The sequence below is a fragment of the Geotrypetes seraphini genome, chromosome 8, assembly GCF_902459505.1.
Source record: "Geotrypetes seraphini chromosome 8, aGeoSer1.1, whole genome shotgun sequence".
NCBI classification, from domain to species: Eukaryota; Metazoa; Chordata; class Amphibia; order Gymnophiona; family Dermophiidae; genus Geotrypetes; species Geotrypetes seraphini.
The window spans coordinates 183,115,041-183,133,387 of record NC_047091.1 but is presented as its reverse complement, the minus strand read 5'-3'; the positions used below and the strand labels follow the sequence as shown (position 1 = coordinate 183,133,387).

At 46.5% G+C, this 18,347-nt stretch overlaps 1 protein-coding gene across 1 annotated transcript in view; it reads right to left on the bottom strand.

Annotated features, from left to right (window-relative positions):
* Positions 1-389: 389 nt before the first annotated feature.
* PLBD2 (phospholipase B domain containing 2) overlaps positions 390-18,347 on the bottom strand; it is a 47,181-nt gene continuing 29,223 nt past the window's right edge. The window contains exons 7-12 of the mRNA XM_033957460.1: positions 18,142-18,302; positions 15,996-16,088; positions 14,364-14,435; positions 14,047-14,199; positions 5,796-5,958; positions 390-902 (exon numbers count right to left, since the gene is read on the bottom strand). Coding sequence (XP_033813351.1) covers positions 735-902; positions 5,796-5,958; positions 14,047-14,199; positions 14,364-14,435; positions 15,996-16,088; positions 18,142-18,302 — 810 coding nt within the window. The 3' untranslated portion in view covers positions 390-734. The remainder of the gene's footprint in view (positions 903-5,795; positions 5,959-14,046; positions 14,200-14,363; positions 14,436-15,995; positions 16,089-18,141; positions 18,303-18,347) is intronic.

Sequence of the window (18,347 nt, the reverse complement as noted above, 5' to 3'; positions counted from 1 at the left end):
GAGCCTTCCGTGTGCCGCATTACTGACGAGAGAAGGCTGCGAAGCAGCTGCTCTGGAGGGAGGTATGTAGGGTTCTCGGTCGGCGGGGTTCAGATGGGAGGGTCAGCAGGGGTGCCGGATTAAAAAACTAAACGGGCCCGATATGGCCCGTGGGCCGTAGTTTGCCCATGACTGGTCTAAGTAGACACCAACTGCAGTAATGAGAAACGCCAACTTGTGTAGAAGGTCACAGGGGCAGCAGCTGGGCTTCCACCCGTTACATTTCTGTGCCCGGCTAAGTCTGATTACGGTGTATTAAAGACAAGCTTTCTCACCCCTGATCTTCCCGAGCCACAAGGGAATCTTCTGCAAACTTGCCCAAACTCTTCTTTTTGAAAAATACAGAAAAATATGTTTATCTACTCATTGCTTTAGAACATGTTCCATTCATGAGGTTTTTACAAAGTGGCTGAAGGCACAAAATGCATGCATGCCTGGTCCGCAAGGCTCCCGTTTCCCTCCTGACACTTTGTCCCATATAATTGTTTCCAGACCAGTTTTTGCAGCTTGAGGGTTTAACGATACTGGTGGAAGCCAGAAGCATCTCCAAATGTTCCACAATCCAAGGCCCCGAGCTTCATTCCTGTCTGTGCAGCGACTGGGGACACGGCCACGCCACCAGGATCATTACAGCCTCCAACCAGTCTGATCATTTGTTCTCCAACAGCAGAATTTGCATCACCGACACCTCGGTCTTAGTTCCACAGGACCTCGATGGGTGGGAACTTCCAGAGGTCAGGATGCCCCATGTGCACTAGGCTACTAAAAGGGGAGGTGCTCCACTGAAATGGGGGCACATCATCCCAGGTTGGTCCGCTAGCAGCAACCATGCCATAGTGCGGGAACAGCTTAGAGGATGTAACCTAGAAAGATGTAAGGAAGAGAAAAAAAAAAAAAAGGAGGATGGTGAGCATTTTACTCCTATTATCAGAAACTTCATTGGTTGTCAATTGAGGCCAGAGTTTTCTTTAAATTTGCTTTATTTGATATAAATCAATCTTTGGCATGTCGCCTGGCTACCCTGTTTCCCATTTTTCTTTGAACCACTCAAATAAGTTCACACAGAGTTTGTTTGTTCACATTTTCTTCTGTTAAACTATGTTATTACTAGTTTTTTTAGCCTGTTACATTAATGGGTGCTAGAATTACCTCCCCCCTGTCCAGCAGCACCCCTTACCTGATCCCTCCTGTCTAGTAGTACCTCTTCTCCCTGCCAGGGCAGACTCAAGAGGAGCTCCGCCCCCTTCCAGCAGTCTTGCTGAAGATTTTGATGCAGGCACGTGGTGGTCTGTTGGCGGGCCGGGCTGCTGTGTTCTTGGCCGAGGAACCTTTCCTGCGGGGACAGTGGGCGCCTCGTCTCTGGCCAGCGAGCCCATCATGCACATCTTCTTCTCCCAGACTGGCTGTGGGCCTCAGCCACCTGTTTGCGCCAGCGCGAGCACCTCTTCTACCCAGCGCAAGCGCCTCTTCCACCCTGCATTCTTGTGCCGCCGCGGCCGACATTCGACTCGGGCCGCCGTGGTCGACATCCGTCTCGGGGTGGGGGGGGAGGAAGAGACAGAGCGGAGAGGCGGCGACGGCAAAGTTAAGGGAGGGAACGCAGGCGGGGATCATGCGAATATCCACCGCTGCGTCTTTCAACAGGACAGACCGTAAGCCGCGCATGCGCACTTCCTATGTGTCGCTACAGCTCATGGAAAACCGGCGCACACATAGGAAGTGCGTATGCGCGGCCTAGTGTTTTATTATATTAGATAAGAGGTTCCTTGAGCGAACCCTCTCTTTTCAGGCTGCTATATTGAATGTTTGGTTTGGAAAAACTATGCTAGGAGCTTCTTCCTACTTCTATTCTAGAAAATTATTAAAGATACAATTATTTGATAAATTTGTATCCTAATGCATGCTATTGGTCTTTTTTTAATTTTATGCATTTCTTATGTTTTCCTATCTGATGTATTTCCAATTGGCCTGGTGGTCCTCCAGGACAGGGTTGGGAACCACTGCTTTAGATGATTCAAGAAACTGGGATAGGTCTAAACCAGGAGTGTCAAAGTCCCTCCTCGAGGGCTGCAATCCAGTCGGGTTTTCAGGATTTCCCCAATGAATACGCATGAGATCTATGAAAATGCATTGCTTTCAATGCATATTCATTGGGGAAATCCCGAAAACCCGACTGGATTGCATCCCTTGAGGAGGAACTTTGAGACCCCTGAACATAAGAATCGCCTTACTGGGTCAGACCAATGTCCATCAAGCCCAGTAGCCCGTTCTCACGCTGGCCAATCCAGGTCCCTAATACCTGGCCAAAACCCAAGGAGTAGCAACATTCCATACAGAATCCCAAAGAATAGCAAGATTCCGGAGTCTCTAAGAGTAACAAGATTCTAGAACAGGGGTGGGCAACTCCGGTCCTCGAGGGCCGGAATCCAGTCAGGATTTCAGGATTTTCCCAATGAATACGCATGAGATCTATGTGCAGGCACTGCTTTCAATGCATATTCATTGGGGAAATCCCGAAAACCCGACTGGATTGCGGCCCTCGAGGAGGGACTTTGAGATCCCTGGTCTAAACTATGTGGAGAAATGAATTTATCCATTTCCCCCCCTCCTTGCAAAACATTTTAATAAAGGTATTAACATTCTACATCAAAGCACATTCCTCACTGCTCTCTCGGCTCCCGAAAAGTAGAACGAACAATGCAGCAAACACACACCATGCTTCATGAAACACCGGCAGCCCACATTTCTCTTTTGACCCCGCTGTGCTGCTTATGTAACAGAAGGCTGGGTTTAGAGCCCCCAGGCAGAGTTGTCTGAGCCACATTCCTGCCTTTATTCCCTTCACAAACTGCGCAGAATGTTGAACTGGCCTTGGGCAAGTTTTTTACCACATTAAATATTTTTTTTTAAAAAAACCCAAACCTCTGGCACTGTTCATGCTGCACAGATAGCAAAAACTGGAAGTAACTAACAGGGCAAAATGTCCTGCCCAGTAGGGTCCAGAAAGAAACAGGGACTGGTGGTGCTTCACGAAAAAAAAACCGAGCGTACTCTAGTAAGAAAGACAGCGATGGTGGCGATGGGGTGCCTGGCGCTGTAAGGCCTTGGATCTTTTTTCCTGCAGACTTCAGCAGATCAATTCAGCACACGATGCGAGTACAGAAACGGGGGGGGGGGGGGGGGGGACAAGCGCTAAATACTGGGATGCTGCATTACCACGGGAGAAACAGCGTTCGCCGTTCACACGGTGCGGTAGCAACTTTTATTTTTCCACGCGCCCAGGGGAATTTTACCGGACTGCGGACCGTTACTACGGTTTACCGCACAGTCCCTTTCAGGTGTTATTCTCTACCTTCCAGAACCCTATAAGTCACAGGTCTAAATCCTTCCACTAGATGTCACTGCTGAGCGACTGCATGGATTGGGATCTGAAGATTGGGAGGCTAACCAGGAAATCCCAATCTCTAGCTCCTAATACATCTTTTGAATGTGGATAAACGTACATATGTAGATTCTGGCCACTAGGTTCGGCCATTTTCAAACATCTAGACACACCCACCTAATGCTCGATTAAGGTCAGTGGTGTATTGAGGGGGGTGAGTGGGAGGGAACAGGGCACCAGCAACTCTCCTGCTTCCTACTCCTCCCCCACCGCACACACGCCTTCAATTCCCCCCATCCCCCACCATACCTTTAGCTCTTCAGGGCGCGAGTGGTTTCAAGTTTAATTAAAAATTTGATTTGATCACAAAATCATAATCCTATGCGATTTACAAATAACGATAAAATCGGGGGGGGGGGGAAGAAAAACACTGATCAAACCAGACAGTTTATACAACTTTAGACCAACCAAACACAACAGGGAAAAAAAGAAAAAGAAAAAAAAAGGATTAAATACAATTTGTAAACAGAATAAAAAGGGCATAGGTGATGAAACAATAGGATGGGAAAAGGTTGCCCACTGAATTTTTACTTATCAGCATTATTAGTTTTCTAACACAGTGTTTTTCAACCTTTTTACACCTATGGACCGGCAGAAATAAAAGAATTATTCTGTGGACTGGCATCGGTCTGTGGACCGGCGATTGAAGAACACTGGGCTAAGTCGTGGACCAGACCCTGCCCATCTCTACCCAATCTCCACCCCAGTCCCCACCCCCATAATAGTACTAATTGCACCTTGCACATCCCGTTGCCTCATCTGGAAGCCTTCCCTCTGACGTTGCATCGTTAGAGAGAAGGCTTCCGGTTCAGGCGCAGGATGTCCGTAGGACCCACTGCCTGTGGCTTTGTGCACTGAATCAGTTAGGAAGAGGGAGCTGGCTCGAAGATAACCCCGCATCGATCGCACCGTGGACTGGCGGTTGAAGAACACTGTTATGGGCCTGATGCACGTGCTGGCCCTGTGGACCGATAGGAAATTTCTGTGGACCGGCAGAGATGGGTGGGGTCTGGCCCACGACTTAGCCCCGTGTTCTTCAACCGCCGGTCCACGGACTGATGCCAGTCCACAGGGCCAGCATGAGCATCAGGCCCAAAATAGTGTTCTTTAACCACTGGTCCATGGTGCGATCGATGCGGCGTTATCTTCGAGCCAGCTCCCTCTTCCTAACTGATTCAGTGCCCAAAGCCACGGGCAGCGGCTCCTACGGGCATCCTGCGCCTGAACCGGAAGCCTTCTCTCTAACGTTGCAACGTCAAGGGAAGGCTTCCAGATGAGGCATGGGACGTGCAAGTTGCAATTAGTACTATTATGGGGGTGGGGTTTGGAGTGGAGATTGGGTAGAGATGGGCGGGGTCTGGCCCACAACTTAGCCCTGTGTTCTTCACCTGCTGGTCCATAGACCGATGCCGGTCCACAGAATAAATTCTTTTATTTCTGCCGGTCCATAGGTGTAAAAAGGCTGAAAAACACTGTGTTAAAGTATTCAGAGATGCTTCATCTTATCAACCTTAACCTATAGAAACAATTTCTAACGTGTGAACTTATTTGATGATGATAATTCAATTTCTGGTCCAAAAAAACCCCAAGTATCTTTACCTTGGCGACTTCTTTAAGTGTAATTTTATTGATGTTTATGCCGGCTCCTAATTTCTGTCCCTCCCTACCTGCGAATAGCATGACCTCTGTTTTAGATGTGTTAAGGGCCAGCTTATTATCATGTAACCATTTGGATATTTTTGACAATTTGACAAAGTTCTAACCTGCTCAGTTCTCTCCTTTAACGTCTTCCGGGTCCCGTGATTAGGAAGCGACCTCGGAAGGAGAGCAAGATGCCAGAAGCAAGTTACAGATGCTGCTCGCGCCAGGGAAGCTAACCCAGTAAGGGGGAAGGAAAGGGTGCGTGATAGGGGGCACCAACCCCTCCCCTACTCGCTACATACAAAAATTAAGGGCTAATTAACAAATCTTATTGAAGGCGGTGATTAACCTAATCAGAGAAGGATGTGTTGCTTGTGAAGCAGGAATATCAAAGTAGGAATTCTTGATTTATCATCTTTTCTTTTTCAATTTTTAGACTGCCTTTTTTTTTTTTTTTAAAGTTTTCTAGTTAGTAACAGTACGCCACTGCTCTGCGGCTGATAAACCTTTATAAAATGGTGCATTTTATAGATTTTAAGCGGGGTATAGCATTTGACTGCTTTGTCGAGAAGTTTTATGGACAGTATTCGACGTCCATGGTGCTTGTATTTGGTTTCGGTTTTTTTCTCCTTGTGCTCCAAGTGGTACCAATGCCCACCTGCCCTGTGCTCACCTTCATGTCCGTGCCCCCGTGCTGTCTCTGGCAGAGGGCTCCAAATGGATAGGTGCCATTTGCAGGGTTGAGGTCTGACCTGGCTGAAATGGAGTTCTCTCCGTTCTGGGGCGGGTTGCAGTCCTCACATTTGGACAGAGGGTCAGACAGGTAGTTGTTGAACCTGAAAAACAGGTAGATTACCAAAGAGATTCAGGTGGAAAAAGGAGCGGAGACAACGTTGCCTACCTTATCTGATTTATAATGCCTTTCAAGCAGCCTCTCTCACACATAAAAGCTGCGTCAACTCCCCTCCCCTCATCCTACAGTCTGGGCACCATCCCCTGACATTTTCCTCTATATAAGGACATTTTCAAAGCCATTTACCAGTGTAAAAAAAGCACTGAAATAAAAAGTCCCATCTAGGGTTATCATATGGCTCCAGAAAAAGGAGGATGGATCGAGATAGCCAGGATTTACTTCCATTGAAAGCAATGGATGTAAAACCTGGATATCTCAATTAGAGAATGACACGGTGGCGGCGTTTAGCCGCGGGTAACCCGCCAAAACAGTGACCAAAAAAAATAGTCACCGCAAGTTCGGGGACAAGGCAATTCACCGCCCCATGGGGCGGTGAATGTTAGCGCGGTGCAGTGAACCATCTGGAACGCGCGGTGAACGAGCGGCAGTCCACTCTCTCCCACCGGCCGGTCGGCCATGCATCTCCCTCCCTCCCTTCTTTTCCCTTACCTTTTCTTGTTAAAACGCGCGTTTTCTATAAGGCTAGGAGCTGTATTACAGCCAGAGCCTTGAAGTCAAGTCGCGTTGCACACTGGAAAAAGTCTCCTCTGACGCAACTTCCTGTTTCCTGTTGCATCGGAGGAAACTTTTCTAGCCGGCAACCTGACGCGACTTCAAGGCTACGGCTGTAATACAGCTCCTAGCCTTATAGAAAACGCGCGTTTTAACAAGAAAAGGTAAGGGAAAAGAAGGGAGGGAGGAAAATGTACGGCTGGCCAGTGGGAGGGAGCTGCTGGACCACGTGAAGGGTGCTGAGGGTGGGGGGATGGAGAGGAGAAGACGCTGAAGTTGGGGATGGGGCCGGGGCGGTGAAAGAGACGATGGGGCGGTGAAGGGGACGGCAGAGACGGGGACAGGGCGGTTAAAGGGACAGCGGGGACAGGGCGGTGCAGAGGATGGTGGTCCGGGGACGGGGGACATAATTTTTCCCCGTGTCATTCTCTAATCTCAATCCATCTTCCTTTTTCTGGAGCCATATGATAACCCTACATCCTCCATACTAAATGACCTAAAAGAGTGGTTCTTAAACCTGTCCCGTGGGACCCCCCAGCCAGTTGGGTTTTCAAGGTATCCCTAATGAATATGCATGAGGCAGATTTGCATATAATAGAGGCGATATGCATGCAAATCTGCTTCATGCATATTCATTAGGGATACCTTGAAAACCCAACTGGCTGGGGGGGTCCCACAGGACAGGTTTAAGAACCACTGACCAAAAATTTTTTAGCCAATTATCGTTAGGTGAATATTCAGCTGAACCTAAGTGCCTATGTTGTCAAGACATTCCTAAATTTTAACAAGCTGAAAATAAGGTTCGAACCAGCTAATTTTTCTCCGAAGATCCCTCTCCTCCCACCTCAAACAATGAGAAACTGCTCCAGCAAAAGTGACACCCCACCCTTTAGCTTAACAAAAACAGCCCCCCAGCTGCAAGGCCTGGCAGTGGGGTCCCCCTGTCTCTCCCCAACAGCCTAAAAGAGGAGCCTGGGGAAAACTGAACTCTTTCCTCCTGTCCTGTGGTTATTGGTGGACTTTTTTTTTTTAAATTAAAAAAATTTCTTACTCGCCGACATCCTACAATTCTAAGCGAGTTACAGGAAAACTCCCATAATATAAAAAAATACAGTTAACATTAAGCATCAAACAGACAAAATAAGACATCAAAAGGTCTAAAAAAAAAAAAAAAAAAGCGTTACTACATTAGCTCAATCTAAACCGTCCCACTTACATGAGAAATATCTCTCAAATAATACCATTTTAATCATCTTTCTAAAATTCAAGGAAGGAACACTCTTTACTTCAAACGGTAATAGGTTCCATAATATTTATTTATTTTTATCTTTAGCATTTATATACCACAGGTACGTAAGCATTTCTCCTTATCTGTCCCGGTGGCCTCACACTCTATCTAATGTACCTGGGGCAATGGGAGCATTTGAACCCACAACCTGAGGGTGCAGAGGCTGGAGCTTTAACCACTGCCCCACTCTAGAAATCAAAATGTAGCAAAAGTGAGCCAAGTATAGGGCAGTCAAGCCCTTGTGACATCACTGACGAGGTTGGCTCTTATTGGTTGAATGAGGCATGATGATGTCACAATACCAGCTCTGGCTATCACTATTTCTTCAGAGGAGCTCAGAGCGGTTTACATGAATTTATTCAGGTTCTCAAGCATTTTTTCCCTGTCTGTCCTGGTGGGCTCACAATCTATCTAATGTACGTGGGGGCAATTAAGATTTTGGGAATACGATTCTTCTCTTACTTTTAAGGATCAAATAAACTGTCTGGTTAAGAAATGTTTTTTCCACTTGCGAATGTTGAGGAAGATCAGATCTCTTTTCCATCAACGTCATTTTTCTGTTTTGGTCCAATCTATTATATTATCCCGGTTAGATTATTGTAACGCCATTTATCTTGGCATCACTAAGAACTGCCTTCAAAGACTACAATTGATTCAGAATACGGCCGCAAAGTTGATCCATGGAAAGAGCAAATTCGACCATGTGACTCCTTTGCTTTTTCTCTCTCCATTGGCTCCCGGTTTATTTTTGAATTCAGTTTAAGTGTTTATGTATTGCAGGGGTGCCCACACTTTTTGGGCTTGCGAGCTACTTTTAAAATGACCAAATCAAAATGATCTACCAATAATGAAATTAAAAAAAAAACAAACCCACAAAACACACTGAAAGACAGAGAAAATATTAATTATTCATATTCCGGGGTTTTTTTCAAAGAGGTCACGGCAGATGACTCTATGCAATGTCACCTCAGTAACAACCATACAAAAATAGACAAATATACTTCCTCCCTTTTTACTGAACCACACTAGAAGTTTTTAGCACAGGGAGTTGCGCTGAATACCCCGCGCTGCTCTCAATGCTCATAGGTTCCCTGCGCTAAAAAACGCTATTGTGGTTTAGTAAAAGGGAGCCATAGTGCAAAATATAGACAGCAGATATAAATTCTCAAAACGGACACATTTTGATCACTAAATTGAAAATAAAATCATTTTTCCTACCTTTGTTGGCTGATGATTTCATGAGTCTCTGGTTGCACTTTCTTCTTCTGACTGTGCATCCAATCTTTCTTCCTTTCTTTCAGCCTCCTATATGTTTCCTCTCCTCCAGAGCTCATTCTCTCCCCCAACTTTTTCTTTCTGTTTTCTTGCCTCCCTTTCTTTCTGCCTCCCTGTTCCCCCTTCTTTCTGTCTCCCTGCCTGCCCCCTTTCTTTCCTTCTCCCTCCCCTCTCCCCAAGCCACTCTGTTTGCTGCCACCGCCATCGGGGAACAGCTCCCAAGCCACCGCCATCCCAAGCTTTCCCTGCAGAAGCGTCGTGCTGACCAGCATTCCGCTCCCTGACGTCAATTCTGACGTAGGAGAGGAAGTTCCGGGCCAACCAGGCATTTCTCCCCATTCCATCCAGCCTGAGCCCCATCTCTCCTTGATCCAGCATTTCCCTTCTGTGTCTGTCAGAATTACCATTCCACCTATTTTCCAGCATCACCCTTGTTTGTGTCCAACTCACCTATATCCCTATCTCACCACTTTTTCAGAATCTTCATTTGTCTCTGTCCTTGTCTTTACCCCATGTTCACCATTTGCCCTTTCAATGTCTTTATCTCCCCACACACACTTTTTCAGCATTACTTCTATGTCTCTATTTCATCTCCTCTTCCTGTCCCCTCTGTAGCTCTATCCTTATTCAGTAGGTTCTGCTTACCCTTTCTCTTCTTTGTGTCACTATCTCCATTTTCAGCTTTCCGCCCTTTTCTTGTAGCCAGAATTTTTCCACCCTCCCTCCACTCCGGCCCAGCCCGGTATGAAATATTTCCTTTTGTTTCCCTCCCCTCTCTCTTTCTCTCTCTCGTTCTCCTCCCTCACCCACCACGAGTCCTGCATCCGGCCCTCTCCCTTCCACCTGCATCCAGCCACACACCCTGCCCTGTGGCCCTCTTCAGCAACTCGTCAGCAACGGTGATCAAGACAGGCTGCCGACATCGAGGCCTTCCCTCTGCAAGTCCCGCTTTTGTAGAAAAAGGAAGTTGAAACAAGCGGGACTCGCAGAGGGTAGGCCCCGACGTCAGAAGCTGCTGCTGAGTTGCCGAAGAGAGCCGCGGAGCAGGGGGTGTGGCCGGATGCAAGTAGAAGGGAGAGGGCCAGATAGGAAGGCTGTAGAAGCTCTGGAGCATGACACCGACCCCAGCCAGGATGATTTCTTTTTCAGGCTGCTACCACCGCCCCCCCCGACCGAAATGACAAAAAACAGACTAAACTGGATGCCCGGCGTCGGCGTCTTTGACGTCGGGGAGAGGAAGGCTGATCAGCTGGTAGATCGAGACGGCAACACGAGTCTATCACGGGATGGGCTCCGTGATCGACTCACGTTGCCTTCCCGATCTACCGGTCGATTGCGATGGAATGTTTATCAATTTTCATACGCGAGAGGCATTCATCGATTTGAACTTTCTCTTCCTTCTAGGAAAGGAATTCAAGGAGTTAAGAATTTTAGCAGCTCTCTGGCGTTTAAAATTTCCCCAATTATGGAATGAACTTCCCCTAATTTTGAGGTGTCCCAGTTCCTTCCAACTCTTCCGTAATCATCTAAACTTTTTTATTCGCTAAACATTTTGGAAACTAACTCTCTTGTATTTCAGTTTACTTTATTTATTTATTTATTTTTTTAATTTATTGTTAACCGCGTCGAGCTTTCTCTGGTTGAAGATCCGGTGTATAAGGTTAAGTTTTAGCTTAGTTAGTTTAGTCACAAGGAGCAGCGTGGGGTTCGAACCCACAACCTCAGGGGGCTGAGGCTGCAGCTTTAGCCAAGTGAATCGAGACCATTTCACCTGTTTCCAAGATGGACCATCCAAACAGAACTTCTCATCAGAGCGCAGTGCTCGAGTTGGCTGGAGTAGGCTGAAGAGGTTGCTTAATGCCAACGGCTTCTTTGTAGGCCACAACTTATAAATCAAACAAAGTACCTTAAAATCAATTCAAGCAGATACAGGCAACCAACGAGGACTCACTAAAATTGGTGCGATATGATCAAATTTCGAAGCCCCCCCACTATCAATCGCGCAGCGACATTTTCCACCAGTTGTAATGCCAGGAGCACATACTTCAGCAACGCAAAGTAAAGAACATCGCAATAATCAAAGGTAGGGACCAAATATCGCACTTATAATGGTTCAAAAGTCATCTGTGGACAAAAAAAAATCTCGATTTTCAAAGCAAGCAAGTTTAAAAAAAAAAACTCCCAAAACATTTAGACACCACTCCCTTTTTATCTGCGGCTTAAAAAATAAGGCAGAATCCAGGACAACACCCAAATATATACACTTCCCCCTTCCATATTTGCGAATTCTGTATCTATGGATTCATTTATTCGCGGTTTTAGACCAAAAAAAGCATTTTCATTCAGGCTATTTTAAGCCCAGTAAGACCCCCCCCCCTTAAGCCTTACCTGGTGGTCTAGTGGGTTTTCGGGGCAGAAGCAATCTTCCCATGCTCCTGCCACGTGCAGATCGCTCACAGGAAATGGCTCGAGAGACTACGGGAGCTCAAGGCAGCTATTTCCTGTGAGCGATCTGCACGGGGCAGGAGCGTGGGAAGATCGCTCCTGCCCGAGAACCCGCTAGATCACCAGGTAAAGCTTAAGGGGGGGCTTTCAGGGATTAAAATAGCCCGGGGAAGCGGGAGTTAGGGGCAGAACCAGCCCGAACATTATTCGCGGGCTGGCTCTGCCCCTAACCCCCGCGAATATGGAGGGGGAAGTGTACATTGGTTAGACACCAGAATCACAGCGTTAAGCAGTAGTAGCTCAGAAGGAAATAAATCAGGATGTTTTTCACATCCTATTCATAGCACTTCAGTTTTATCTGTGTTCAATTAACTTAAAACAAAATGGGGGAGGATGGGAAGGGTTCTTCCTGAGATCGGCTGGTTTTCATATTAATGAAAGAGTCCAAAGGATAGAGTCTGAACAAATTTAGGCCTGTCACTGGTCAAACAGGGCAGCCTTTGACCTTCTTCCTAGAGAATGACACGGGGAAAAAAAATCTGTCCCCATCACTGGACCACCGTCCCCGCAGCATCCACCCTTCCCTCTCGCCACCTCACTGCCCTTCGGCACTCCTCAAGCGGTCCGTGCATCTCCCTCCCTCCCCCCTTACCTTCGCGGCGCGTTTTAAGGTTTGAGACTTGTTGAAAGCCGGAGTGTTCCGCAGTCGCGTGCGTGTGGGCGGAAGCTTCTCCTCTGATGCAACTGGAATTGCTTTGACTATCAATTCCCTTGCGACGTTTGGGTGAGCGGCCCATCCAGATTTTCGCCTAAATTACTCTAAATCCTCAGCCACGTCAATCCCTTTGAAAATTGGCGTCTACGTGGCAAAAATGTACTGGCATTCAAAGAAGGCATTCAGAGAGGGGGAGGGAGGGAGGCCATTTTTAAATTTTTCTCCCAAGCTGTATCCGTTTATTCCTCTTTGTTTAGTTTCTGGAAGCTGTGATCAGCCCTTTGGTTTCTCTTTGAATGTCGTCGAGATCTATCGTTTCCAATAAACGTGATCGAAACATAACATTTTCTCCCGGATGCGAGTAACAGCAGGCGCTTGGCGGCAGGTTTCAGAACTAAAACAGTCTGTGTGAGGTGTCAACTGAAAAACTGGGCGCAGACTCCACCATCTTTGTCCCAGTACAAACTTGAACATTTTTCCAAAACTAAAACTAAACTGAAGCTTAACTTTGTATACCAAGTCATCATTCTGAGAAGGCTCGACTCAGTTTACAGCAATTAAATAAACAGGGAACGATTTACAAATGATAAATAGGGGATAATAGCAAAATTTCAAAAGAATTAATTTTCAAAATGTTTATTGGAAAACCATGTAGCGTTATCTTATGATACTGTGATATTTGGAATGTCTATGAGAAAAAAAGAGTCAGATATCATCGTGTAATAATAAACTTTTAATGATTTTGACTGGAGTTGCCATCCAACATATTACTAATAATTGGAAAGATTATAGGAGGCTTAATTTTAATTTTTGGTGGAATTCAGTATGTCACATATATAGAATGGAAAGATCGTTAGCGGTACAGAATAGAAATTATAACAATTTTATTAAAATATGGGAGCCATTAACATCTTTTTGTCATGATTAAATGCCATTTTTCTATTAATTATACACCATTTAGTATTGGGTGGGGGGAGGGTTTCAAGTATAGGATCTTATAATGATTTATGGGCTTTGAGGGAGGGTGGAGGGGTTACATTTGTATTTATAAGTTATAATAATAAGATGTTCAAGTGCTCAGATTAATTGTGTTTATTATGAATTTTTGTACACTTGATGAAAGTTTAAAAATGAATAAAGAATTAAAAAAAAATTTTCAAAATGTTTGGCAAATAGAGTAGTTTTTAAAGATTTACGGAAAAATTGAAACAAACGAACTCCTTAAAAAAAAAAAAAAAAAAAAAAAAAAGAGGAGATCATTCTAGAGTTGGGAGAATTTAAAAACCAAAGATTGACTGAAGATCTTGACTCCTTTCATCCCTTTCTTAGAAGGAAGGGAGAGTTTAAATTGTTGGCTACCTCTCGCAAAGGAGAATCGGTAAACGTTCCAAAATAAAGGAATAAGAGGATTAAAGATACCATGTAGAATTTTAAAAGAATTCTAAAATAAACCGGGAGCCAATGAAGACTCTGAAGCAAAGGGGTCACATGGTCAAATTTACGTTTTCCAAAGATCAGCTTCGCAGCAGTATTCTGAATTAATTGTAATTTATGAAGCCAAATTTTTGTAATGCCGAGGTAGATAGCGTTACAGTAATCAAGACGAGATAATAGAATTGATTGAACTAAGACAAAAAAAAAAAAAAAATGGCTCAACTCCTTTTTAGCCTCACAAGCTGGGACTCCCCCTTCCATTTCTTCGCCTCTCGACCTTCCCCCCCTCCCTATCTCCTCACCTCATGAGGCGCACCATACTCTCCATGTCTCGAACCAGCGTCTGGTTGCGGCGGAAGATCTGGGCGCGAGGGCTCTTGTCATGGGTGAACCAGTCTCCATACTGCTTCACCAGATCCGTCATCCCACTGGCGGTAAAGATGTCCTCAAAGTAGCTGAGAAAAAAAGAATAGGGAACCAGAGCTTTGTTTTATTTGGCTGTAAAAGTAAAGGATTTTTCTGTTAAGACAGATAAGCTGTGACGGATTATTTGGGCCTGTACTGTATACACTTGTCGCATCATGGGAATAAGAACTGTTATGAACAAAATGGTCCTTACGGGATGTTGTAACTGGCCCAGTAGCCCTGCTGGAAGAGCTCTTCGGATTTGTCCGCCACAACCACCAGACCCCTGGAAAAGGCAAGAGCAGACACCCAAGTAAGAGAGACGAAAGGCATTACGTGACTGCTTGTAAAAAGGAATACAGCGCCACGAGAAACCGCCGAGCTGGTAAGGGAGGGCTGGCATCAAAATGGTACGATTTGAATCCCAAACAAGGGCAAATACCCTCCATGAGGCACCAGCACCTCCCGTTTGGCTCCTGCCAAGGCCCTCCCCCAGCCACACCCTAGTACCCTGAGAGACTGCTCACCACTATCCCCCCCCATCAACCAGCACCGCACGAGGCATCATCAACTAACCACTGCCCCCCCCACCCCCGATAGCACAAGGCACAAGGGGGAGGACGGTCCGCCCTGGGCGTTTAGCACCCCACCTCTCTGCTCCTTCCCTGCCCACGTCCCACTACCGCACGTGTGCGCCCCTTCTCTCGTACCTCGTTGACGTTCGAGGCACGAGCAGCAGCCCCAACCTTCTGCTCACGCCAGCGTTGGCTCTTCCACCGACGTCACTTCCCAAACTCGCACCTAGGAAGTCACGTCGGAGGAAGAGCCAACGCCAGCACGAGCGGCAGGTTGGGGTTGCTTCTCGCGCCATGAACGTTAAAGAGTATAGGGGAAGGGAAGAGGCAGAGATAGGGGTGAGGAGGGCACCAACGCCCCTGGCGCCTTTCCCCCTCACTACGCCACTGCCTACCACCACCACCTGTTGGCAGCAACTGGTGCTACCAGCCACTTCCTAGTAAGATACCGCTACCCACAAGAGCATCTGCCACCACCGCTAGCAGCGCAGAGAACAACCACTTCGTCCCCCGTATTTGCCTGCCCAGACTCGCTGATGACCTTCTGGAAAACACTGAAGACTCTCTTCAAGTGAACAGCCCCCTCGGACCGCCTTCTCCTTGCTCCCCCTTCCTACTCCCGCCCCCCTGCTCTCCCCCCCTTCCCCTCCCTCTTTGCTCCCCCCCCTTCCCCTACATCTCCCCTCCTGTCTTTCTACGACCGCCTATAAACTTGGTCCTATAATTTTATTGTGAATGTCAATTGTAGCCCGTTCTGAGCTCCCGGGAGAACGGGATAGAAATCTAAATAAACAAACAGCAATAAGCAGCATCATTGACAGACCCTAGTGCTATAAAGCAGTGGTTCCCAACCCTGTCCTGGAGGAACCACCAGCCAGTCGGGTTTTCAGGATAGCCCTAATGAATATGCATGAGAGATCTTCATATAATGGAGGTGACGGGCGTGCAAATCTGCTCCATGCATATTCATTAGGGCTGTCCTGAAAACCCGACTGGCTGGTGGTTCCTCCAGGACAGGGTTGGGAACCACTGCTATAAAAGGATTGCTCTCCCTCCCCCTTGGGCACCACCAACCACTCCCTGTCAGCACCAGGCAAAGACCAATGAGGAATCAGCACGTTCCCAGAGGCGTAAAAATGGGAGAAACCCTTCAATCCACGTAGTGCTGTGTGAGTCAAGTCCCCACAGTGACCTGAAACGTCTGCCACCTGCTTTTAGGGCCACTTCCGTGGCTCAGCCTGCTCATGTTATCTCCCTTCTTTATGGCTTACGGAATCTGCTCCAGCACCGTGAGGAGGTTCTGCTGAACGCGAACACCAGGATGGAAATAATTGTAATCCACGATCATCCACTGATTATTGTACCTGTGAAGACACATGAAAAAGGGGAGGGGGGGAGGGAGTCAGACACTTCCAACAAGGATTCATCCACAGCACAGAGAGGAGGGTGACTCGGGCACTCCAGCACCAACTGACCAATCAGTGTTGTAGTACAGTACTTAGCTCAGGGCCTATAGGCACACTATTTTTTTATTTTTATTTTTTTAATTTACATGTTTTATTTTTTTTTTTTTTCAAGTATTTCTTTACAATCCTTCAATATAGTCTCCCTGCTTTGCAATGATCGAGTCCCAACTTCCGGGAAGCTTCATTATTCCATCCAAGACACCGTTTTTGTTCAGTTGCCGAATGGCTCGAGTAATGACGGTAGAAAGCTGTTCCAGAGATGCAAAACGATGTCCACGTATAGGTTGTTTCAACTTTGGAAAAAGGTCGAAGTCTTGTAGACTCGTGTCTGGACTGTAGGGAGCATGAGGTAACGCCTCCCAGCCGTATTTGCCCAGTTTTTCAATGACGAGTGGAGAGCTCGATCTTCCCCATGGCCAAAAAAATTGACGAGCTCAATCAAAAGTCAAAAAATAATGATTTTTGCTTATGATCATGAAGGCATCATCATCACAGTCAAAGTTCCATGTGGAAGAAGTGTCACAGCAGTGTATTATCGTGAATTTTTGCGCAAAAAAACTGACCTCAATTGCTCTTGACTGGGTCACTCATTCTTCATGACAACGCTCACCCGCACATAGGGAATGTCATCACTGAAAAACTACGATAATACGGCTGGGAGGTGTTACCTCATGCTCCCTACAGTCCAGACACGGAGTCCACCAGACTTCGACCTTTTTCCAAAGTTGAAACCACCTAGGCGTGGACATCGTTTTGCCATCTCTGGAAGAGCTTTCTTCCGCCGGTACCCGAGCCATTCGGCAACTGAACTAAAACAGTGTCTTGGATGGAATAATGAAGCTTCCCGGAAGTTGGGACTTGGTCATTACAAAGCAGGGAGACTATATTGAAGGATTGTAAAGAAATACTTGAAAAAAAAACCCCAAATAAAACATAAATTTTTTTTTTTTTTTTAAGTGTGCATTATTTATGAAATGACCCTCGTACTATATAGGATAGCATTGCATAGTGTTAGAAGCTGCGCATTTTCACAAGCAGTGCGTTTGCCGACTCGACTATGGCTAGTTGCTTATCTGCACAGTTTATAGACACTAGTGGCGTGGGCAAGGGGGGGGGGGGCGACCTGCCAGTAGGAATGGCCAGTAGGAAAAAGGAGGTACTGATATCCCTGTATAAAACTCTTGACAAGACCTCGCTTATGATATTGTGTACAATTCTGGAGCCTGAACTTTCAAAAAAATATAAAAAGGATGGAGTCGGTCCAGAGGAAGGCTATTAAAATGGTGCGTGGTCTTCATCATAAGGCGTATGGGGACAGACTTAAAGATCTCAATCTGTATTCTTTGGAGGAAAGGTGGGAGAGGGGAGATACAATAGAGACGTTTAAATACCTATGAGACATAAAAGCGCACGAGTCGAGTCTCTTTCATTTGAAAGGAAACTCTAAATGGGGGTGGGGGTGGAGGAGGACGTAGGTGAAAGGGGATAGACTTGGACGTAACTTGAGGAAATACTTTAACAGTCAAAACAATATCTGAAGTCAAGAAAGCTCGAGACAAGTAACGGGCAGACTGGATAGGCAATTCCGGTCCTCGAGAGCCGGAGCCAGGTCAGGTTTTCAGGATCGCCACAATGAATATGTACGAGATGGATTTGCATGCACTGCCTCCTTGAGATGCAAATCTATCTCATGCATATTTATTGCGTAGATCCTGAAAACCTGACCTGGCTCCGGCTCTCGAGGACTGGAATTGCCTACCCCTGGGATAGGCCATAAGGTCTTTATCTGCCAACAGTTATTATGTTCTTGAGGAACCCGACTCCAAGAGGTTTTCCATACGCACCCATCAAGGCCCTAAATACACAAGAGCCACTTCACAGGCACTCGGGGGAATTCACTCTCGTTTTAACCGAGATCTCCAGTACACACCAGTCACCAATGCTCACTTACGTCCCACTGTTAAACTTCTTAAAAATGGAGGCCCACTCGGCTCCGCCCTTTGCCAGCCGATTGGCTACCACATTGCGCAGCCATTCGAAGACGCTGCCCTCTGGCTGCACATACTTCCAGAGGGCGGGGTTATTGTTCCCATTGGTGGTCTCGAGCGTCACCTGAAGGGAGAAGAGAGAGTTAAAAATTGACCAGGAAGACTTGGA